We start from the raw sequence: 24,647 nt of genomic DNA, 5'->3' as shown, positions 1-24,647 counted from the left end.
TCTGATTGCAGCCAGCAGAGTAGTGAGACCTGGTTGCCTGCACTCAGGTGTCCAGAGCCACTGGAGATGTCCGAGATGAACTTGCCTGCCAGCCCCACTGGATGTCTTGCATACATCAGGGCATCTCAAGTGGCCCAGGATGCCTCCATTTATGAAGCTGAGCCATGCAGCCTGCAGACCAAAGAGGCATTGCCTGGCAGCATCATGGACTTCTGCTCCTGTTACCTCCAGCTGCCATGTTACCTCCAGGTGCCAGCTGTGTTGCTCAGTAAGGTAGGAGAATATTTTGCTTTTTAGGAGGACAAGGTAGGAACAACATTCACACCCAGCTTTGCTGGATAAACCCCTGCAATCTGAGGTCCCCAGCCTGGACAGATTTTTGCTCCGAGTTCAAATGCTGACACAGACCACTGCTGGGGTGAAACCATCAGTACTATTTCAGGCTGAGGGACCTCTGCAGATACCTCTAGGGTTGCCCATGGGGCTTCAATTGACTCACACAACTACCTCCTCACAGAGGAGCCTTCTGGGACTAGAAACCACACTCATCCTCCCCACTGCCTATGCAATGCCCCACTGTCTTCACTTCTCTAGCTCTGTTGGAATCCCCCGCTTCCCGATCACCCTCCGTGGGCTTTCTGAGGACCTTTTCCCCTAGCAGTACCCAGAAATGCTCTCCCCTCCACAGCAAGCACGTGGAATACACGGGAAGCAAAAAAACCCCATCTTTCCAGCAGATGTCTGAGGTGATTCACACAGCACCCTGGGTTAGAGCTGAGCAGAGGGTTGCCCCAGCCCCATGGTCCCCAGCTCCACGAGATCCTCCCAGGCAGCTTTCGTATGTGATTTATTCTGGTTTCTGCTGCAGCTGGGTATGAACAAGGTTGATGCAACCCTTTGGTGAGCCCATAGCCAGCCAAGGCATGGTGTGCATGCCCCCAATGGGATAGGAAACTCCTTGGATCACTGGGAAGATACAGCTGAGCTGAGAAGGTAATTTTGCGGTTTGAGCTGTGTCCATCTGTCTTTGTGGAGAGCTCTGGACACTGGTGGGTCCCTGGGATTTTAGACATAAAGGAAAAATGATTTTGCCCAGGAGCTGTGAGGGGATGCTGGGAGCTAAACCCCATTAGCCCTCTTACTTATTGCATCACCCACTGGGGTTGTTTGAACAGGCGTGCAGCTTACAGAGGGCCCCGCTGCTGTCTGAGCTCCCTTCACTGTGGTTTGCACGTGCAGTTTGCTTAGTCCTTTTCCAAAAGCACCGATGGTTTAGACTCCTTGAACTGAACAACGCGTTGTCATGTTCAGTCCCGAAAAAAAATGAAGGAACTGGGAAAATCAAGACAGTAGCATCATCTGGCCTCTGCTTGAGAAAGCAGCTGGGCAAAACTGCTTTGATGCATCCAGATCTTGAGCAGCTATAACATTTCACAAAAGTAAACACAATATGCTTATTTGTAGAGCTTTCCACGAGCATCTCTGGCTGCTACACAGAGAAGGCAGTCTGGGAGCCTCTTACTGGGACTTTGCCATCTCCAAAGGAGATGCCATCTCCATCTGCTGGGTCAGACACACTGTACCTATTGGATTTGCCTGTCACTTTCATGCAAGCAGCAAATGTATTGTGTGTGATTCTGCTTTAAACACATGGTGTTTATGGTTCTACCAAACTGATCTCCTAGCTGGTTGTCCAGAGGGAGTGCACATCTCTTAATCTCACTCTACAGGAACAGGCTTTTTCCTGGGAAATGAGGCTCAACCCCACAGAGGTTGTTTGCTGAGTCTCACAAGAGGTCCCACTGGGATTTTCCTGTTTTCAGATAAATGTGGATCTATAAAAAGGAACATGTCATTCCACCAATCCAACTGCTTTTTCTTGCTGGGAGCTATTAGAAGAGAGGAAAGTTTGGTTTATTTAAAAGCAAATATCTCTGTTCTCACATTATGCATTGTTGTTGCAAGGTCACCAAATAACCTGGAAAGCCTGGAGACTTGAAAAATATTTCTCCCTCTTGATTCTTCATCTTAACATGAAGCATTCCTCAAATTAAGAAGAAAATGAAACTATTGGAATGGGTACAGAGAAGGGCTACAAGGATGATCAGAAGGCTGGAGTACCTTCTGTATCAGGACAGGCTGAGACAGTTGAGGTTGTTCAGCCTGGAGAAGAGAAGGCTCCAGGGAGACCTTATAGGGACCTTCCAGTACCTGAACGGTGCTACAAGGAAGCTGGAGAGGTACTTTTTATAAAGGCATGTAGTGATAGGACTAGGGGGAATGGCTTTAAATTGGAAAGGTTCAGATTTAGGCTAGACATAAGGAGGAATTTCTTCACAATGAGGTTGGTGAAGCACTGGAAGAGGCTCTCCAGGGCAGTTGTGGCTGCCCCATCCCTGGAAGTGTTCAGGGCCAGATGTACAGGGCCTTGGGCAGCCTGATCCAGTGGGAGGTATCCCTGCCCATGGCAGGGGATTGAAATTAGATGCTTTTTAGGGTCCCTTCCAACTCAAACCATTCCATGATTCTATTATTCTATTATTCTGTGATTATTGTTGACTAGTTAAATGAAGGCACAATAAATCATGGATCTTTGCATCTCTACCACATCTTCTGTCTGATTTTTAGTTCCCTTTCTGGAGTCAAAAGGGTAAATTTATGGTCAGGAACTGCTAGACCAAAACCCAGTGTGGGATACACAAGAGGCCCCTGGATATGTATATGATTCTAGGAATGAACTGAAGGTTTGAGAGAGCAGAAGGGTCTGTGGAGAGCTTATGAAAGGCTAATGTCACCATCAAAGCAACCGGGTCATTGAACATATTTACTCAATAGAACAACTTCTAGAAAGAGACTTCTGCCAGATCAGCTGTAAACTGCGCTTGGGGGAAACCTTCAGCAGGAAGGAAAGTGGAGATCTCAGACCTGATGTGGAGACATTAATAAGATTTTAAACTGGAGAAGAGAGGGAAGAAGAAAAATGTGCTGAGTTAACAGTGCACACTGAAGGGCATTATGCTGTGGCTGTACCACTTTACATAACTCCTGGAACATTTACTGGGAATGCTTTTTGTTCCACATGCCATAATGATATCAGTGAGATCAATATTTTCAGATTCAAGATGCCAGGTCTCCTGCTACGAACTAATGTTTGCTTTCTAAGTATCCTGTTGGCTTCTGTAAAGTACTTATAATGTAAATTTGCACTGTTTCTGACAAATTACACAACCACATCTCTTTTGCCAGTTTTGTTACCTAAATCTAATCTCTTTCTGGGTAACCCGCTCACATTTTCTTAGTTCAGTAAATGAAGACTTGTTTTAACAAATTGCTACTTGCATAAACGTAAATAGTAATTTACCATTGGGGCTTTGAGATCCTCCTCTGAATGTCCAGAGCACTGAACCATGACTGAGACTCGTTTATGAAGTCACCTCAGTGCTGCAGTTTACAATCCATAGAACGAAGATCTCCATTTTACTGTGCACTGTGAGTTAAGGCTAAAAAGAAGAGTATTAAAACCTTCAGTTTTATTATTTTCCTCTTACTCTGCCCTAAATCAAACATAACTGAGGACTGAGTGAGTTTGAGCAGCATGAAAACCCTAAGAATGAGAGGAGAGAGAAACCTTTGGTTTTGAGCGAAGTGAGCTGGAAAACAGGGCTACTTGTGCACAGGAAATTTTGTCGTTTCAAAATGTGGTTTCAGTCTGAATCAGAACAAAACCCCAAGAATTTCCAAATTCCCCTTGAAATAGAAATTCTGAGAATTTTGGTCTGGAAACGCTGAGGCAGGGTGTTTCTGATACCTGCCTCCTGCCTCAGACATGCTGAGCGAAATCAGCTTTCGTGTCAGCTTGCAGTGACGACGACACCAGCTTCCCTGAGGAGGTGGGAGGTTTTCTAGAGAGATCTGCAGTGACATCTCTCTAGGAGCCTCTTTGAGGATCACCGGGCTCTCAACGTTGGTCTGGGAGCCCTCAGCACTGCCAGACTTCTCCATCATTGCACATCGAGGTCCGAGCACTTCGCCTGTGCGTGCAGCTGGTTGTTGAAGGGGCTGTGTTAGGAAGATGGGAGAAGGTGGAGGCTGTTGTTAGAGTCGAATACGAGGTTTCATTTCTTGTAAAAGGCCCCAGATTCTGCACGTCTTCTTGAATTCTAGGGCTGGGATCTGGCTTAATTATTGCGACATCTTGTAGTAGGTATTAACACATGGGGTAATTCTGCATGCTGGGCACAATCACGCTGCTTGGCTTCCAACTATCAGTGCAGAGGAGGACGGATCTTCATAGGTCCCATGTCCCTGCCCATGGCATGGTGGGTGGAATTAGATGATCTTTAGGGTCCCTTCCAACACAAACTATCCTATGATTCTATATTGTAGCTTCACCTTCCTGTGAGATATTGCTGAGTTTGTCACATCTTTCATTAAAACAAGAAGGTAACAGAAAGTGAATGTTTTCCTTTTCAAAGCTTAGATCAGTATCAAGAAGGACAAGCTGTATTTCAAGCATCCAGAACAATTTATTGTTATACTTTATTCATAGTTATTAGTTGTTCCATGCCAAGAAAATAAAAGTTTACAAAATAAAACCATCAACCACCACACGTTATGTAAAATAAGTGAGAGTGGCCATGGAGAAAGAGCAACAGTTACAGCGTCCCTTTGGCCACAGCCTCTTCTAGTGGCGAAGTTTTACTCCCAGGATGAGTTCTCCTGGTTTCTGCATGCTTTCTGCATGTTCTATTGAAGGATAAAGGCTCAGATACAAACGCTTCCCCAGAGGAACAACAATCCCTACTGCGAGGTAAAGTACAGCTCAAGTGGAGTTATAGTTTCATGATAAACTACATACGCAGCTCTTGTACTAGAGGTGACCTGCGTTCAGATACTCTATGTAAACTGTAACAGCAAGGAAAATTAAATCCCATAATAGTTATCCAGCCTGTAACCCACTATTTCTTACAGGTCCCTTCCCAGCAATATGTCTCTATTAATTTCAAAAAACAAAAGCCAAAATGTGGAGGGAGAGCCCCTAAGCCAAGCTGGTTAGATAAAAGATGGAAAAACAGTGGAGCAGTAGGACACATATGACTCTGCTCTTGTTATCTGCATAAAAACGTGCATTCTAGGAGCAGGTGAAATATTAGCCTTCTCCAGGGAAATGCCCTGAGCAGGACAAGCTGTGCAAGCCTAACTGCAGTGCCTAAGAGAGATGTGTTAGCAATGAGTAATGCGCATGGACCAAATGAAGCAGAAAAGCTTAGTACCACTGCTTGCAGCCTTCAGAGAAGTTGACTAGTATGAAATCCTATAATCTATTGTGTAAATACAAATTGTTGTTTGTTACCATACAAAATAAGAGCATGAAATAGACCATTACTTATCCATCTTTATAAAAATACATAGTACAAATAAGTCCTATTCCAATAGGAATAGAAGAGCCATGGAAAATATCAACACCAAGGATATGGAGTGAGAATAACTCAACGGGAATAAAACCCAGTAAATCAATGACATACACACTCTATTTGAAAACAGAAAACTATGCTAAGATCTCATGCTTCCTGAGTAATAAGGAAGGGATTCATCCCATTTTGCTTTTGAAATACACCATGTCAGCGTTTACAGCTAATCTGGTCAATTCAAGCATCATTTAGAATTCATGCAGAAAAACAGATGCCTTTATACCACAAGTCATTTGGCCTATATGTATATATATCTATATATGTGGCAAAAATAAATACGCACATATACCCATATATACATAGGCAAAAGGGTGAGATAAACTGCCCTCTGAGAGGATCCTTCCCATTGTCAAACATAGAAGCTTGCATTTTGTCAGATAACTCCATCCCACCAGGCTGAATGTGGCTAAAAGGAGGCAGAAGACTACTCAAACCTCACAAATTTCCAATAATATAAGTAAGTATATACCGAGTACCATGTACGCATGAGCTCGTCCTCAAATGCCTTTGTGCTAGGTTCTTTGGTGCTTTGCAGCTATGGAAGGAGCTGTCAAATTAATCAGCTGCCACAACCTGCAGCATCCTTCCCTGAGCTGGAAAAATATTGTAGTAGTATCGTTGTGGAGGGGGCTAGTCCAAAATAATTGGGAAAAGCAGCGTGATGACAAATGTATGTGGATGCTGAACTATGAGGGAGTCTAGTAAGTTTTTCAGTTTATGTGCAGAGCATAAGTGGGTTTAATTTCCTTTTCCAAGAGAAGCAGTGTGAGAAGGAGAAACGTGTGACTGCATTTGAACTGTCTGTGTAGGGAAGAGATGGTGCAACATCAGATGTGCAGCATCTCTCTTTGTGAGGAAGGTGGCGTGTGGGCTGTAAAGATGGTGCCATCATCTAATGTGCTTGGGTGAGTGGTCCATATATACGCCTGGTAGGTTGGAAGAGGCTGCGGTTACATTAGCAATAATACATCTGCTATTTAGGAGGAGGAGGAGAAGTGTTTCTGGGAAGCAGTTTAAGGCAGAGCTCTTTCCCCATCTGTCAGTGATGGGGTGCACTCCCTCTATCCATAATCTGTAGGTTGAAAGCCACTTTGACCCTGTAGGAATTAAACTGTAATATTTTCTGCCTCCTTCTCATGTTGTATTTGAGTGTCCAGGCTTCCTCTTTGTTTACTGTTGCTGGTCTTGGAGTTTCTGGTGCAATCTGGTTTCTTTTGTGGCAAGGCACTGATTTCTTGAGTTTGACTCTTAACATTGCAATTCCCTGAGATGTCTCCTTCACAGCAGGAAAAAGTCTTTACTACAGCTGGGAAGAGGCAGGTTTTCTATGGCTTGTTCTTTATTTACTATGAGAAACCTCACAGTCCTTTCTGCAGAAGACACCATTTAGGTTCTCCATTATTGTTTCGTCTGGTATCGGCTCCTTCTCCACTTGTTCCACCACAGGGCCAGTGAAATGTAGATCATTCTTGACAACTTTTTGCCTATTATATTCTCAGAAATGCCAGAATGGCCCAGGCAATCTGCATCACAGTTGACCATCTTCACTAAAACATGTTTCAAAGTGTTGCCTATGCTTTCTATGGCTTTATCCTACCATGAACTGGCAAAAAAAAGCACCGTTGATGTGGTTACACAAGGTCCTTCTCCTTTCTGAGAAAAATCCCCATTCAGAAGAGAACCAGAGCCCATCACTAAGTAGGAAGGAACGTGAAGAGAAATGGAGATGAGGATTAGCAAAGAGAAAGGAGAAAAGGAGAACTCCAAAGTGTCAAATAGGGATATCTTGGATTAACTAGGCTGGGGAGTCTATGAAAAGGAACAGCCTTGGTGCATCTTGGTGTAGTAATAGAAACAGCGAGGAGGCCAGACTAAAATAAGTCTGAAGTAAAAAGTTGTCATGACACGACTGAAAAATCAGGGGGATGAAGGAAGAAGAATTACGTGGTTGTGGTGGCAGATGCTCCACCAGACTTCCCAGAGAGAAAAAGACTGATTGTGTAATCTATCTGAAACTAATACATTTGCATAATTAACCTTAATTTCCCCATGGGATTAATTTTCCACCCATTATTTGAACTGCCATTCTCAGCTCCACAATGGCTGGGACAAAGCATGCTTTTTGATTACAAAAGCTCTGATTCTTCATTTTCTTGTGTCAGTATTTGATAGCTGAACAAGACAGCCCAAAATCCGAGGTCATTCATGTAATACCAAAGAAGGTATTCAGAAATTTCAGCAGTGCAATAGTGAGATGGATGATCCAGTTGATAGGTCTTTCATTTTTTTTTTAGATTTCACATTTTCCCAGTTCCTTCCCACTTTTACTGTATTCTCTGCTTGGTGATTCACACAAAGACACAGGGAATGATAACCAGAACAAGAAAGATAGCTGTTAAAAGAGAAAATGATGACAATTAGTATCTGATTTTATCAGTGAGTATTGAAATTACTTCAACTGAGAGGAAGAGGCAAGACCTGGGACAGGGGCTCATCTTGCCCCTGTGACCAGGGGCAATAGTTTTTCCATATTGTCCTATTCCTTTGCTCCCTCGGGCAAACACGACCCGGTCAAAGAAACTTGAGCAACTGGAAAGCAACCAGGGCCAAATAACCAGGTTCTACTGATACTGCCATCTCTGGCATAGTTTAGAATATTTCTCCTTCCCTTCCTTTATCTCACTCCATCATTCCTCCTTATTATAATTTCTGCTAGAGTTGTCAGCAGACTCCAGCTGGGATCAAGAGCCCTTGCACAAAGTCTTGAGTATATGCACAGCGAAAAACAATTTCTATTTTAGCAGCTAGTTGTTGAATGGAAGATGGAGAAGGAGGAGAAGAAAATCTCTTCAGGCTGACCTAAGTGCATCAGTTTAGCTGTAAGAAAATATTGTCTTTGCCCATTTTTTTTTTTACTCCTTTGAAAATGTGAAAGAAACACATCATTTAAATATTTACATTTTTCCTTTTTTTTTCCAGTTGAAGTTATTCACTGAATTCACAGAAAGTCTCAGAGAAAGGGTCTGAAAATTGCTTCATTTATCTTTTACATCTCTTATGAATCTTTGAAAATCTCTCTATAAAAAGCTTAAGTGCTCAAATAGCATCTATTTACACTTTCTTTACTGATTTCTCACCCAATACATGGGCATAGATGTGTCTTGCGGTATATATATTAGCTCTTATAACAGAGACAGATCTCTTCCTAGAAGAGCAAATTGAAAGGGAAAGTAACTTCTCTAGGGGATGGGGTGAAGTCTGAGTCCAATTAAGAAAATGGCATACCTGTCACTGGCAGTATCACAGATGAGGAAAAGGATGGGTGATTCGAACCTGCAAAGAGAGAGAAATTCTTGATTTGTATTGATTTGCTCTTCTGGTGAAGAGCATCAAAGCGGTGATGAGGATAGGGTCAGGCTAGGTCTGACAGCTCTCCCTCTGCACAACAGACAATAATTGCCATGTTTGTTTCTTGGCCACCAATAGATATTTCCAGGCTGAATGCCAACATATGCGCTGATCTGATTATATATGTTAATGCTGGGCATGAAGATGGGCATGAAGATGGGCATCTTCCAAGCAATGGGAACCAGCTAAAGTCATTATTTCATATGAGACCGGGAAGGATGGTTTTCAAGGTGCCATGCTAGGATTTGGAACCATGGCTTCAAACAGGACCTATTTTTTTTCCCTGAAATGTAACCCAAAACTTCCTTGGTGCAAGAAATTAATTGAATTTCTCCCATATCCTGAAAAGGAAGGTCTAAACTTGAGTCGATATGAGATACAGGCGGGTTTTTAACAAGAGGTCCTGTAAAAGTGGTCTCTTTAAACCTCTTCATGCTGAAGTTGTGGAAGTTGTGCTAAAGGTGTTCAAGACAAGGCTGGATGAGTCTTTGAGCAACTTGACCCAGTGGGAGGTGTCCCTGCCCATGGCAGGAGGGTTGGAAATGGATGATCTTTAAGGTCCCTTCCAAAGTAAACTTTCTATGATTCTATGAATTCTGAGGTGAGAACTGTGAAAGGGGAGGATATTCCCTATCAAGCTCCATTAAAGACACCACATCATAACAAAGAGAAAGACAACACTATCGGGGAATAAATATTTGGTGCACTAATCACACAGACCTGATCTTACTCAGGTTTGAGTGTACATTTGCAGGAAACAGGAATTATTGTTTTGTTGAATTGAGGGCCAAGATGGACTATTTCATCATCTAGCTTCACATTTTTCATAATCTGGATTTTAAAATTTCAAATATTTCTAATTTCTGACTGTTCAATGGATTGTATCATTTTCTGGGACTGGTCTGTTGATGGGTTATTTCCATCATAGCAAGAAATTCTTTCATCCTGGTAGTACCAAGTGAAATCATCAATGTGAAAAAAATGACTGCCCTGAAGGAGAAGGAAAGACCAAACAACAAATCGTGACTGCTGTACTTGGAACACTCTGAACTGGGCACCTCAGGAAAAAAGCAGATCTGTGAAGAAGGGGAGAAAGTCCTGGGTTAATGCTGAATTTGTGTGTCCTGTAGGTAAGGTGATCCATTCCTACAGTTAGAGCAGCAGCAAGAGGCAACGATGGTCAAGTGTCATCTGAGCAGTCACTCTGCAGGCAGAAGGGCTTGCCCAAACCATCCTGCTCTACCACATGACATGGTACGGCTCACAAGGGCTGGAATTCGTCTCACCTACCATTACATAGGTGGGGCCTCTGAGGCAGTCATCTGGGCTCTGCTGTAGTAACCAAGGAGAAACAATTTTAGGTACAAAAAATTGTACCTTTAAAGGGTACAGTTTATCTAACACTAAAATAGACTTGTGAAATAGGACAGTTAACACAGCACCATCAACACCTGTTACCTTCTGTTGGTTATAAAGGCAGTCCAGCTCAGATAAGGGCATGTATGCAGCAGATGTATACAGTTCTGCAAGATTGATTTCCCTTTAATGGCCCAATTACAGGTGAAAAACAGGTTTTTCTAATCTCTATTAGTAGGAAAAGTCATCTTGTGTTGACTTGGCATTGGCCCCCACTTGTGTAAAATTCCATCCATAGCATTTCCCTGCCTCAGAGGAAGCTGGGAAGGTAATGAAAACCTGTGGACTGTTGAAGTGGTGAATATCTGGGTCCTTCCACTTACAACAGCTCTGTCTGCCACTCAGAAAAGGCACAAGACACTCAATGCTATCATATATGCTTGGGAAAGGGGCTCTGTTTTCTCTCTGTGTATTAAAATCATTAACTGCAGATTTAGGAGAGATGTGATTAGAAAAGGTAGGTGATTAGTTTGGGGTAGAGGCCATGAAGGTCTTTTATTTTTTTGGCATTAACCAATCTAAGGGCATGAAAGCAAGAAACAGGGGTTCTGCAACCTCACTTGAGAACCCTGCTTATTCCCCGAGTAGTGAAACTCAAGCTGTCAGGCTCTGGTGGTGCATGTCCTGCTGAATCTGGGTCCTTAAGGACTAATGGGCAATACTGGTGGGCTTTATCCCGTCTCTGTTCAAAACAGCATCCTGGCTTTAAATTAAAAACTAAGTCACATTGATCATTTGTGACTATGGACTATGTTCAGCTATGGACTAGCTGAACTCTGGATCCTAAAACCTGGAGTAGTCATGAGGGATGCTTAGATACACCTTTTGAAGTTCCTTACTGTGTAGTGACAACAGATGACCTTTAGCTGTCAGGAGGAAGGAGAAAAGAAAAAGGCATATTGTACTATTTTCTTCCCAGTATTTGACAGTCTGGCTCTATTCGCTCACAAATTCCTGCAATTTTGCAGTTAGTACGAAAGGACATCCAAGACAAAGTAGGGTGTTTAGCCAGCAATGTGTTCTTGCAGCCCAGAAGGCCAATCGTATCCTGGGCTGCATCAAAAGAAGCGTGGCCAGCAGTTTGAGGAAAGTGATTCTGCCTCTCTATTCCTCTCTTGTGAGACCTCATCTGGAATACTGTGTCCAGTTCTGGAATCCTCAACATAAGAAGGAGATGGAGCTATTGGAACGGGTCCAGAGGATGGCTATAAAGATGATCAGAGGGCTGGAGCACCTTCTATATGAGGACAGGCTGAGAGAGTTTGGCTTTTTCAGCCTTGGAGAAGATTAGGTTCAGAGGAGATCTTATGGTGACCTTCCAGTACTTGAAAGAACCTACAAGAAAGCTGGAGAGGAACTATTCACAAAGGCTTTTAGTGATAGGACTAAGGGCAATGGGTATAAACTGGACAGGGGCAGATTTAGACTAGGCATAAGGAAGAATTTCTTCACCATGACAGTGGTGAGACACTGGAATATGTTGCCCAGGGCAGTTGTGGATGCCCCATACTTGGAAGTGTTCAAGGCCAGGTTGGATGGGGCCTTGGGCAGCCTGGTCTAGTGGAATGTCCCTGCCCATGGCAGAGAGGTTGGAACTGCATGATCTTTAAGGTCCCTTCTAACCCTAACTATTCTATGATTCTATGATTCTGTGATTCTATGCAACTATTCTATGATTCTATGATTCTGTGATTCTATGCAGCTATATCCTCCCCAGATATGTCATCTCAATAGTCATAGAAGACATCTCTATCAGTGTCAGAGCTGTAAGGTTGCTGATCCTGAATCCCAAGCAGGTTGTTCCCTAGGAGTGATGTGCTGAATTGGGTGGTCTGGACCCTACATGTGCAGGTAATGACAGTGATGTGATGTCAAAGTAACCATCTTACCTTGCTCAATAGTCTGTGGTGGCGATTCTTCAAAATAGCTGCTGTCATTGGTGCATCGCATTTCAAGGGGGGTCCAGGTGATTTTGCCATTCACCATCTTGCAAACTATGGTGCCAGAGGTGGGCAATCGCTTATCGAAACCACTCTGACATTTGAAATGTAGTACTTGTCCTAAGTGATAGCTTTTTTCCGAGCTTAAAGAGGCATGTGGAATACTCTTGGGAGGACCACAAAAATCTGCAGGATCACAAGGCAGCACACATTTAAAGTTTTTCTACTATTTTTGTTCTTGAAACAATACAGATTAACAGGATATACCAGGCCCTCTTGATTCTTTGTTAGGATACAAAATACTCATTCACTTATACCATATCACCTGTTCAGCCAAAATATTATAGTAGTTATTTCTTTCTCTCAGTCAAAATTGTGGGAGCTGGTCTCCTCTGCCAAGTAACAAGTCATAGGGTGAGAGAAAACTGTGTCAAGTTGCACCAGGGGAGGTTTAGATTGGCTATTAGAAAAAGAAAATCTTTATGGAAAGAGTGATAAAGCATTGGAAAATGTTGCCCAGGGAAGTGGTGGAGTCTCTGTATCTGTTCAAATAGAGTGTAGATGTGGCACTTTGGGTCATGGTTTAATAGGTATGGTGGTGTTGGGCTGACAGTTGGACTTGATGATCTTAGAGGTCTTTTCCAACCCTAATGATTCTATGATTCTATGAATAATTAAAAATTACTCATCATTCTTGCACTGCTTCCATGGAAATCAGTGGGAGAAGTGTTACAGTACTGAATGGGCTCTTGCTTACCTTTCTGGCCCAACTCTGACAGGTTCTCTGGTTTCTGGGGTGCAGGGCTCTCTGTTTTTCTTTCTGACTTCTGTGTAAAATCTAACTTCATTGTGGGAGCTGCTGAAGACAAATCTTTCCTCTCTGTGGGAGAAGTTATATTTCCCGAATTACAAACAGGACCAATAGAAGAGCAAAACCAGAGCACCCAAACTTTCAGATGCAGGATAGAATTGTTGCAAGTTCTGATTTGCAAAGATAAATATAAAAAATCATTTGTTAGAGCAATGCCCAGATGTGTCTTGTACTGACTAACCCATTGGAAAAAAAACCTTTTAGAAGCATAGAAAAAGGACAATAAACACTTACCAATGCATTGAAATACCGCGTATTCCCAAGAAGCACCGTGCTCTGTTCTCATACACTCAATTCCCAAATATTGGCCTTTTCTTCTTGTGTAGCCATTGTCACATTGATAATACAGTTTGGTCCCCGGTGCATACGTTTCAGCAGTAACATCTGCAAATTCAGTCACTGGAAGATCTGGGCATTCTTCTGCAAACAGAAAGCCTGAGAATCAGGACAGCTGGCACATCTACCATATCTGCTGTGGACTTCCCACATTTTTATTATGGTCTTATCAATACCAGATCATTCCCAGAGATCAGTGAAGTAAGCCTAATTCCGCTCCCAGACACAGGCCTAAAGTCACAGCTGAGTGATCATAGAAACATAGAATTATAGAAAGGTTTGGGTTGGAAGGGACCTTCAAGCTCATCTAGTTCCAACCCACCAGCTATGGACAGAGGTATCTCCCACTGGATCAGGTTGCTCAGAGCCACATCCAATCTGGCCTTGAACACCTCCAGGGATGGGACATCCATGGCTTCTCTGAGCAACCTGTGCCAGTGCCTCACCACTCTCACAGCAAAAAAGTTTCTTCCTAATATCTAATCTAAATCTCCCCTCTTTCAGCTTGAAACCATTACCCCTCATCCTGTCCCTGCACTCCTTGATAAAGAGCCCCTCCCCAGCTTTCCTGTAGACCTCCTTTCAGTACTGGAAGGTTGGTCTAAGGTATGAAGCTGGATGTCATGAAGGAAACATCGGGGTATCAAAGATTTTTTTCTTTGATTTTTTTTCTGAGCCATGGAAAGGCTCTGAGTGTCTGGTAAAACTATTAATTATTTTAAGTGAAAATTTTTTATTTTAATTTTTGCACAATCCCACCATCCAAAACCTTCTTTACATTGGAGTTAACTGTTGTCATCGATGTTACAAGTATAGATTTGTTCAGGATGCAGAAAAATTCCTTGTGTGTGTGTGTCCACCAAGAGGTGTGAAGCCTGCATTTGCCTACACTTAGAAGGTGCTGATTTGACTCCTCTGTGTTTCTTCTAGAGGAGAAACGGTGCTGGAGCAAAGATGTTCTGCAGCAGCTGAGAGTGGTGGTGGAAAGTGCCAGGCCTATCTGCCTGCTCCTGCCTCTGCTTCCTGAAGCAGGCAATTGAACCCTTTTTTCCTGCACCCAGAAGATGGGCAACATGAAACACTACCAACATTTTCTTAATGGAGCTGTACACAATCGCATCATAGAGCTGCTGCTTGCACCAGTGAGGCATGATAAGCAAAATTAAGTCATTAGAAGTTGAAATCATCTACAAGCAAATATTGGAAAGGGGAGTAGACTCTCAGTTTTGTCTGAGAACGCCAAAGAGCAACTTACTGTGAAATAAGTTTGCAAACCTAAATATAACTTGTCCCAAAACAAGGATGTGAAGTGCTGTGTCATCAGCAAATCACATCTAAATATACATCTCAATGAGTTGGAATGAATTAAGTTAGACCATTTCAGCTCACTTGAAAAGCCCACTGAGCTGGAGCCCTAGAAGTTGATAAAGGCACTATTAAATGATTATTTAAGGCCTAACGGCTGAGAAATTAAAAGATAAAACAGTCTGGTTGCATCAGGGCTGGCATTCCGGATCTTTGAGTGCATGATCTGTGTCCCTTTATGCTCATGCATAATATTAACAGCTATTACGAGTAAAATTTCTTAGTCATCATGTCTTCACATTTTCTGCAGCCATAATTAATGCAGCCTTAGCAACCAGCAAGAATGACTGCAAAAGTGCCTTGAATCCCTGATAGCTGTTAATCGTTTGGTGTCCGCCCTTGACCCCCAATGTGCTTCTCCTTGAAACAAAGCCATGCCTTGCTGACAGCGACCTAATCAGTGACTCCCAGACCCAGTCCTGGAATGCCCTTTTCTTTCAGAGCCAACCATTATTTTCTCTCTTTGATATTTGCTGCCTTTTCTACTCTTCATTGTAAATTGCCACTTGATATAAGTCATAAAGTTTGAAGAAGGCAACAATGAAAAGTATAGTAAGTGGCTTAACAGCTAAGATCTATAAGGGATATTTCAATCTCCTTGTATCTTTGGGTTATCAAAGGATTTGCATTGTAAACTACATCAGACTGTGGCTTCAAGAGAAGTGACTGCACTCGAAATAGTTAACCACATGGTTTACCACAGACTGTCAGGGTGATTAAAATTAAAGAGTTATCAGATTAGTAGCAAGTTGAGATCATGTACTCTCACTTTCCCTGAAAGCTAAAAGCATGCTTCCCTCAAGACTTCAAAAGCCTCTTTGAAGCAGACTGCAGATCTGAATCTCAGTACAAGGCACTCAAATCTACAGCTCTTTAGTCTCTTCTTAAGAAAACCCACAGCATTTACCCTACTCATCGCAAAGGGCAACTATTGTTTTAATCGACGATCAAATGAAATTAGGGTTCTTCTGCACTTGCACACGTCTGTAGGTATTGTGCAGAAATCGTGCATACAGGTGACGGCGAGCAATGCTCACCAGGCTGGCACTCTTGGATCAACTCATCCACTTCGCAGCTGGATCTCATGCAACACTCACAGCATCCAGACTTTTCATTTCATCAACATCGTTCATTCTTGTCTTCTCACATCTAAACCACAGCAGTAACTACTTCATTGTTTTTTACAGCCATATCCTTGTCTCTGATTCAGAAAGCATTTTGAAAGATGAACTTCCTAGGTCTCACTGTGACCTTCTGTTTGCTTCCCTCTGTTGACTTCTAACTGCTTCACTGTCACATTAAATACTTTACTCCCATTTTCAAGTACCTTCTTCTTATCAATCATGATAACCTTTCAAAACATTGTTTTCCCTTTCCATGTTAAACCTCCTCACCAACCTGTTTAACGCCATAATCATCAGCTTTGGCGTATGTTGTTGTACCACTCCTTACGCTGGGCACTGGGAGAAGCCATGCATGAATACAGGCATTTGAAGATACCTACTGCCATTACTCCTTTTTACTGTCTTTAAATATCTTAAGTATCTTCAGAAGTGGGTTTTTTTAAGTGGTCTTTTACTCATCTTTAGAGAACAAGTAGGCACCCAACGTGCTGATCAGTATTGCTTCTGTATTTTCTTGTCTTATATTTGGATCCTGAAGTTCCTGTGTTGTTGAGCCATTTCTACTGTACCTAACACAAATCAGTCTTAATTATCAGGCAAGACTCCAGGCGTGGCAGAAGGAGATGTGATAATAACTCAGGGTAATGATTACACATTGAGTGAAGTCATCTGAGAATGGAAGCTACTGTTTGACTCAGAAAAGCTCCCAGTGCATAACAGATCCAAGCTAGCTGCTGTATTCAAACTCCCATCAGGGAAGAATATGTGTCCTGCAAAATTGCAGGGGCCATAGGTGGTCCAATAAAAGCGTGCAGGGGTGTTTCACAGCACTGGACCTCCTGGCACAGTGTGAAAAGACTGTGCAGAGAGGAAGCAGACTTGGTGAGGTCTGGATCAAATTGTCTATGCAGAATGACCTCTGGAGTCAGTCATTCCCCCACAGCTGCTCCAGGGCTACACTCCTGCTAGTATTGGTTTAAAAGACTGCCCTCACATCACCTTGAAATCTGAGGTTTTGCTTGCCTCCTTTTTTTCCCTTCCCCCATCTTCAATTTCTCCATCCCCGTGACAAAGCACTGTGTATTCCCATGTCATTCTCTTCCAATGTTGTTATCCAATGTCCTCCCTTTCTCTCATTCACAGCCTTCATTAGCCCTCACTTACATTTCTCATTACCTATGCCCCAATAGTGCTCTGCGAATCCCTGTCATTGCATTTACAGTTACTGACGTTATGTACTGAAATGCTTTCTGTTGGTTGCAAAACTGCTAGAACCTGTAGCTTACCTAAGAAAGGCACCTGGGATTACACTGGAATTCTCCCCATATCAGTGGATTTTTGGTGCCTACAGCATTCCTGGAAAATTTGGAACACATAAATATTGTCATATGGGGACATGCCCTGGGAATTAAAAGGAGGCTTGTCAATTCAGGTGATAGACCTCCATAAAAGGTAAAAATTAAATAGTCAACTATTTTATCTTTTGGTGTGCAATGAAAATTAAGTTTGATAATTTTTCTGAGACCTGCAATCTATTCCTTGTCATCTGAAACACAAGATATGTGGGATTCTTGCTATTCCTGCTTAAGCAACAGTGCCTGATGTCATTTGAGGGGTCTTAAAGCACCTAGGACCTCCACATAATCTGTTAGATATCATACAGGAGTTATTGGAGGCTGTGCTATGCAGAACACCCTTCAATCCCTGTCTTTTTTCAGTTAATTGCCGTGTGCTAAATAAAGCTTACCTGCCTTTGTTGCCCTCAGCATCTAGCATAGAATCATAGAATCATACAATCACAGAATGGTTTGGGTGGGAAGGGTCTTTAAAGATCATCCAGTTCCAATCCCTTGCCATGGGCAGGGACACCTCCCACTGGATCAGGTTGCTCAAACCCCCATCCAATCTGGCCTTGAACACCTCCAGGGAGGAGTCATCTACAACTTCCTTGGGCAACCTGTGCCAGTGCCTCACCACCACCCTCATCATGAAGAATTTCTTCCTAATATCTAGTCTAAATCTTCTCTCCTCCAATTTAACAGCATTCCCCTTCATCCTGTCACTCCATGCCCTTGTAAAAAGTCCCTCCCCAGCTTTCCTGGAGCCCTTTTAGGTGCTGGAAGGCCACTATATGGTCTTCTCAGAGCCTACTCTTCTCCCGGCTGAACAAACCCAATTCTCTCAGCCTGTCTTCATAGCAGAGGTCCTCCAACCTTCTGACCATCTTCGTAGTCCTCCTCTGGACCCATTCCAACAGTCACATATGCTTCTTACATTGAGCATCAATATCTAGGCTCAGAGAGAAGAAATCCTCTAGCTAAATCATCGTCAGTTCTTTCAGTACTGATACATTACTGACCCAACACAAAGTTCCTCACAGCAGACACGCTGGCAGTACTACGATTTATGAAGCTCCCCTGTCTATTTCTTGTCCATGTCTCAGCTGGCAGAGCAGTGCTAGAAAAGGCATCAGAACAACATCTTTTGTCTAGAAGAAGTGAATGGAGAAAATTTCTAACAGGTATTTTTGGTATTAGGTAAACACAGACAGTGAGTCATGCCACGATAACCTGAACTCAGAATTTCCTCTGTCATGTGGCTGTGTGTCACTGGTGTTGACATTATTCTGATATCAAGTTAAAACAGCAAGATGCAAAACTAGGACAATTTCCCCCTGAATACACAGGTGATAGGATGGGTTGGTAGGAAACCAGCTATTCTGCAGGTCTGAGTAGAAGCAATGGAAGAAACCAGGCAGTCCATGCACCTGGCCAGCTCGGAGATGAAGAAAGCCTTTCCCCAGAGACAGCAAGAAATCAAGCAATGCTAAAATGAAGATATTTTCCCCAATGTGCCTGAGAAGCTAATTCAGCCCTGAAGGTTCATCTGCTTCCTGAAACTACATGGTCTCTGAATAAAGCAAGCCTCTTGAAGATGAAACTGATATGGGTGAAAAGAAGGAATTGATACCGACAACTGGACAGAAATGGTAATGAACTTTTCCTGACTTTAAAACTTTTTCCCAAAGGGTCCATTAACAAGTTAGCTACAGCTCTGCTTGCTTCTTTCTCCTCTGATTAATGTCTTTTATAGTCTCTGTGGATTAGTAAACTGGCAATGGAACCCAGCCCTGGGGCTAGGGTGCAGACCTGAATCTTACGTTACTTTGCCTGTGAGATTTTGGCTAGCTGTACTGTATATCACAGAGAGCTTATCTTACAAGACATCTTAGTAGTAATGGATCTGCAGTTTAAGTGACAGAAATGCAACACAATCGCCAGGCACAAGATTTAATGCAAAGAGCGATGGAGGAAAGATCAGCCTTATGGGGCAGGAGATGGGTTTTAATATTCCTAGTAGTGGAGAAGAGGTATGTCCTGTTCTAAGGACTAAGCAGTTCAGTGCCTGCTGAGTTTGCCGTACTAGAAGATGTCTCTGTTGGAAGGACAGTGTAAAATAAGCTGGAATATGAACCAGCAGGAGCTCTCAATTAACTCTTTGTAGCACCATAGCAAATGAGGTTTGGGAAAGATGCACTTCTCTTATCTCTTGGCTTATTTTTGCATTGACCTAAACAGTGGAATCTAGTGCAAAAAAGCCTTCCATACACAGAAATTTGTTGGTTTGACAGTGGACTAAGCTTTTTTCATGATAAGCATCATTTAGCTTCAGGAATCTGCCTACTTAGCTCCTGTAAGGATTGAAGTTGGACAGACCTCTATAGAGGACAGCAGACACCCAACTTAAGTTCTCCAAAGCAATGCATACAGGTGCTTCTCTTTTTCTTTTTACTACAGTGGCGGAGGAATGTTCTTACATATTCACATTGATAATTACTGTGATTTAGGTAATGCATTGATATAACTTTACATCTCACTTTGCTGTGAGTTCCCAGCAAAGGAGCCTATAGAGGTGGTTGTGTCTTCCACTGACAGACGTTTCTTGACTGAAGATCTGTCTCTCCTCTTCCTAAACACAACTATCTCCCTTCATCTCCAACTCAACCCTGTTTTAAGGCATGGACTACGTGACACCCAGCCAATAAACCCCAGACATTTCAATTCCCTGTGTAGTCACTAGAAAGACAGTTACAGGATATGACTTATTGTACCCTTATCTGCAATGTAGTAGATGAAATGTGTACTGAAAGTGCTGCTTTCTCTCTCCTGGCTATGATGGGGGTCTACGTGTCCAGCTCGATGGAGACAATAGTGCAGACAGCTGAAGTTAATCTCACACCTGCCCTACAGGGAAGCTGGGCTGGGGACTCGGACTGCAATGTGGAGTTGGAAGAGGAAGCATTAGGAATGTGGGAGAGTGTTTCCTGAGGAAGGGAGATGGAGGAATACTAGAGTGAGTACAGTGCAATGCTTAGAAAATGTACAAAGAGTAGAATGAGGAGCATTTGTTTTTCTTATTCCTTTGTTTCTGGATGTTTATAAACTTCTCGGTTCTGTGATAAAGCTACAGAACTCAAACTTCTTAAAGGCAACTGCTGCACATGATGTGGTAGAACAGAGTCTGGTTTTGAGACTATCATATGTGAAAGTCTTGTTTTAGTGCATGACATTTGGGTTTTGAATAGGTTTGGCTACACTTTTGCTTAAATCTATGACTTCTGTAACATCCGCCTCTTCGGTATTTTCATTTGAAGGGAAAAACATGTTATTGAGAAAGAAAATTGGCTCTTTAAATAGCAGTAGAGATTCAGATACTTTTCTTCTGCTAGAACTTCCTCAACCTTGCCTTTTATTGGGTTAGAAGGGCAGTAGAGAATATCCTTTCTGAAAATAATTGAACTGGCTGATGAGGAGCGAAGAAGGGTCTGGTGGAACTCTTGATTTCAAATACCTTTTTAAGACTTGTCTCATTTGACTTGTAGCCTTAGCATGGCCATCGAGCTTTTTGCTGGAGCTCTCAAGAGCAGATGGAAATTGTTAGTGTTGATTATTTTTCTGACCTTGTAATGCATGAAACATTTTTACAAAGAAAAAGGGTAGTATATCCTTTATCTGAAGGCTCACACTTTACAAATGTGGAACAAAAAGAAAAAGTAGCTGATGACAAAGTGCTGCTGCCCTGACAGGGCTGAGGAACAGGGAGTCAAGTGGAGAAAGTTATGGAAGGACTTTAGAAGTGTGAGATTTCGAGAAGTGCTCAAGGAGATGGAGCAAGGACTCAGTAATCCTAGAACCATAGAATGGTTTGGGTTGGAAGGGACCTTAAAGATCATCCAATTCCAACTCCTGTTCCACTAGATCAAGTCGCTAAGTAAGTCAGAAAGTAAGGTTCTTCCAAGATTCAGGATCAGTGATGGGAGATGAAAAGCACAGGTAGAAAACATCCAAAAGGTAGGCTTTTAAGATAGAAGTAATGCAATAGGCAAAACAGGAGAGACAAAGCTGAACATCAAGGAAGAAAGCAGGGAGACCAAAATTGCAACACTCTGAAGGCAACAGTGAACAAAGTTAAAGGTAGTGGCTTTCTAGCCGGAGCTAAAGAGTGTTTTTTTTGCTTAAAGTTTTTTTTTTTTGATAAAAGGAAAAGACATAACATCTCTTCTCTAATGAGGTGGGGAGAAGAATTCTCCATCTGAAGGCAGAAGCAGATACTGCAGGATCTCTGTCTGTAACGTCCTTTTCCTCAGCAGGATCACAATTATTTAACAATTTTTTAATTTTTTTTTTTTAATTGTAGCTGTATATTTGGCACTTGGCTGCTGAGGGCAACTGTGGCTGGAAGGGTTATAGAGGTATTTGTTCATTGGTTGACCTTGCAAGAAACACTTCTATGTTTTTGACAACTTTAATTTATTCTGCACTGCATTTCAAATCCATGGGAGCGAGCACTAATATGCAAGTATAATGGGAAAGAAATTCCTCTCATTTAAATGACTGAGATCTGGTACCCATCTTGTGTGAATGAAATTCAGTTGAATGAAATTCTTTCTTCTGTGAGTTTTAATCCTTTCCAGGTTTAACTTGCAAATCTATTCCTGTAAGATGAATAGCAAGATGGAAAGGTCATAGGAGCACAGATCAGCTTTTATCTTGTATTTGACCCTCACCTAGCACGCTTCAAGCCTCATCTGTGTCTGCAGCTTCTAGGCGCTGCTGTTGTATTAAGTAAATGAGAGAAATGTGATGCTTGTCACAAGAAAATCAGTTTCTCTTACCCTTGTTAGCTCTAAGATGTAGTCTAATTTTTAGTAAATGAATGATCAGTCCATGCCTTTGTTTCCCCAGATATGTATCAGAGGATGTTGCCCTCTCACAGCACTTTGAGATCTATCAGTGAGACTATTCTGGAAAATAAAGCCTTTTTATTTTCTTTTTCCCCAGTAATACTTATTTGACAGTGCATTTTGCCATAAACCCTCTTGCAAGCAACATCTATGGCAGGATCTGTTTACGAAACCGAACTTGCTGGGCTAAGCTGAAAAGACTAAGGCAAAATAACATGAATAGTGTCATACCAATTGAGACACAACTGATTTTTGACCAGTTTGACCCAGCCTATTTCCCTTTTCTTTGCTTATGTCTGTTTCTAGTTCTCCTTGTTAATCCCTCTAAGGAACTGAAAACAATAGGTCTTACAGCCACAATAGTCCAGGCATCTCTACAATAAAATTCCCTAATTTGATAAAAGGTGTGTTTCGACCTTAGTGCATTATTTGCAGTGAGAAATTAAAATTATATGTATATACACTATATTTAAACATTGAAAGAGACTTTGAAAATGCATACAGGAAGCTGAGAAAAGAAAAGGTTAGAGATACAGTGAAGAATGCAATTCTATGCATTTATTCATTCAGCAGAGAAGTAAGTCGCATCAAATAAGATAAAATGCAACTGCTCTAACACCCCTCATTTTTTTCCAAAACACCAGAAAGATTTCTGATAAACGAGACTTGCCAGCAAGAAATCTCACAATGTGTCCCAGGCACAGTAATACAGAAAGTGTGATACATGGGACCTGACTCATCCCAGAACTGATCCTATTTACATATCTCTGGCTGAACTTCTTGCAGTGATGCTCTCGCACGCAACACTTCAGCAACTGCCATGGGCATTGGCACTTCATTTGGCAAGTAAAATGTCCCGTGACAGAAAAGGTACGGTGTTTACTAGCAAAATACTTTAACAAGAATAAAATCACCTGAGGCTTAAACATTTGTGAAGGTACTTCCTGCGTTAATGAGTTTGGTCATAAACAACACAATCTCCCCTTGAGATGTTCAGCCTCTGGTAGAATTCGCAGCCCTGCTAGATCATCCATTAGCAGTTACAGCATCAGTGTTTGTAAGAACCTGCCTTAGGTTGTATCTGCTCATACCTTTCAACCTGGACATTATCATTAGATAGAGAAGGAAATATCACATTTACGGAGCATTGAGAGTGTAAGATTTCTTTTGTTTCCTTCCAAACAAAGCAATTTAAATTCAAATATGCTAATATTGTCACCAGAATAATAATAAATAATAAATGTCACCAGACCATTTATCAACACGCACACTTGTCACAATAAATAAGCCAAATATAAGCGGTATCACAATTTATAAATGTGTAAAATTATGCTGAATGAATTAGCTGCCTTTGTTCACAGTTTATAGGCACTAGTGGTTGGGAGGCGTGGCTGAAAGAATACTTGGTATTTATAGTACCCATAGTAAACTTGGATGGCACCTTTTAACTAGTAGCTTTGTTATCTATTTTACCTACAGAGGTACTGACATTTCAATGTCTATTTTTATATTTCCTAAAGTTACATGCAAAACGGAAAATAACTAGATTCAAAGAGCTACCTAAGGTGCATAAGGCAGCTTTGATCTGCCCACTGTGCCAGCGATGGGCTGGGGAATACATACATTACTCAGACAATAAATATCCTGTGCTCTGGATTGTCTGCAGTTGATGGTTTGCGGGCACAAAACCCATTGCTCTCATTTCCTTAGAATAATAAATTCCTTAAACTCTTAACATCTTTCCTTATCTGAAAGGAGTCAGGATGTTGTGAACATCCTCTAGCAGCCAGCACAAAAAAGCAAATCATATTTTCCCTCCCCGAAAGGCAAAAATAGTCTTTTACCTGTCTTGCTCCCCTTGATGGATCCAAGCAAGAGCCACATCAAAAGGCATTTGAGCTCCATGGGACTTGCTCACATTTTTTCTCCGCAACGATGAGGATGATGAAGTTTCTTAGAAGTGATGGGCTGGTGCCAACCAAGCCAGGCAGCTGTCTACTCCCTGGTTAGACTGGTGAGGAACATTGTGTTGGGTGCTTGACAAAGACTTTGCTCTTTGGTCAGCAAATCATCGTTTCACTCGCTGGCTCTGCAAGAGAGAATAAAAGCTGCTCTCTGTTCAGGTATTAGTAGTTTTTATCCAGGAAATCAAACTCGATGCTCAGTGTGGCAGAGCATGCCGTCGTGTGTAGGAAGTGGTTTGACACATCAGAGCTACTGACTCCACAGCTGCTCCAGTACAGCTGAAGTCAGTAGAGGGAAGCACGATTGTAGCAGGTTTATGCAGTCATTGAAGCCCAAATCTATGGCTGGACAAGTATTTGAGAGGGACCATCACTGTAGAATAGTTGTCCAGTGTATGGCAATGGACCTCAGACACCATCTGTGGGCTCTGTCTACACAAAAAAAAGATCCCACTAGGGTATCATTTTGGCTTTTTGGAGGACTGATGATGTTAAAGCTCCACTTGTT

General features: G+C 42.2%; 1 protein-coding gene across 1 annotated transcript; it reads right to left on the bottom strand.

The window, feature by feature from the left end:
- Positions 1-4,564: 4,564 nt before the first annotated feature.
- On the bottom strand, positions 4,565-24,291 carry LOC104065023 (interleukin-2 receptor subunit alpha). Its single transcript, XM_054057057.1, has 6 exons — positions 24,020-24,291; positions 13,341-13,526; positions 12,993-13,115; positions 12,185-12,421; positions 8,757-8,804; positions 4,565-7,863 (listed from the first exon to the last, which is right to left on the bottom strand). The coding sequence occupies exons 1-6, from the start codon at positions 24,078-24,080 to the stop codon at positions 7,820-7,822; spliced, it is 699 nt and encodes a 232-aa protein (XP_053913032.1). The 5' UTR covers positions 24,081-24,291; the 3' UTR covers positions 4,565-7,819.
- Between the last annotated feature and the right edge of the window lie 356 nt (positions 24,292-24,647).

The sequence above is a fragment of the Cuculus canorus genome, chromosome 1 (genome assembly GCF_017976375.1).
Source record: "Cuculus canorus isolate bCucCan1 chromosome 1, bCucCan1.pri, whole genome shotgun sequence".
Lineage (NCBI taxonomy): Eukaryota > Metazoa > Chordata > Aves > Cuculiformes > Cuculidae > Cuculus > Cuculus canorus.
The sequence above is the reverse complement of the archived record's forward strand: the minus strand, read 5'-3'. Positions and strand labels throughout refer to the sequence as shown.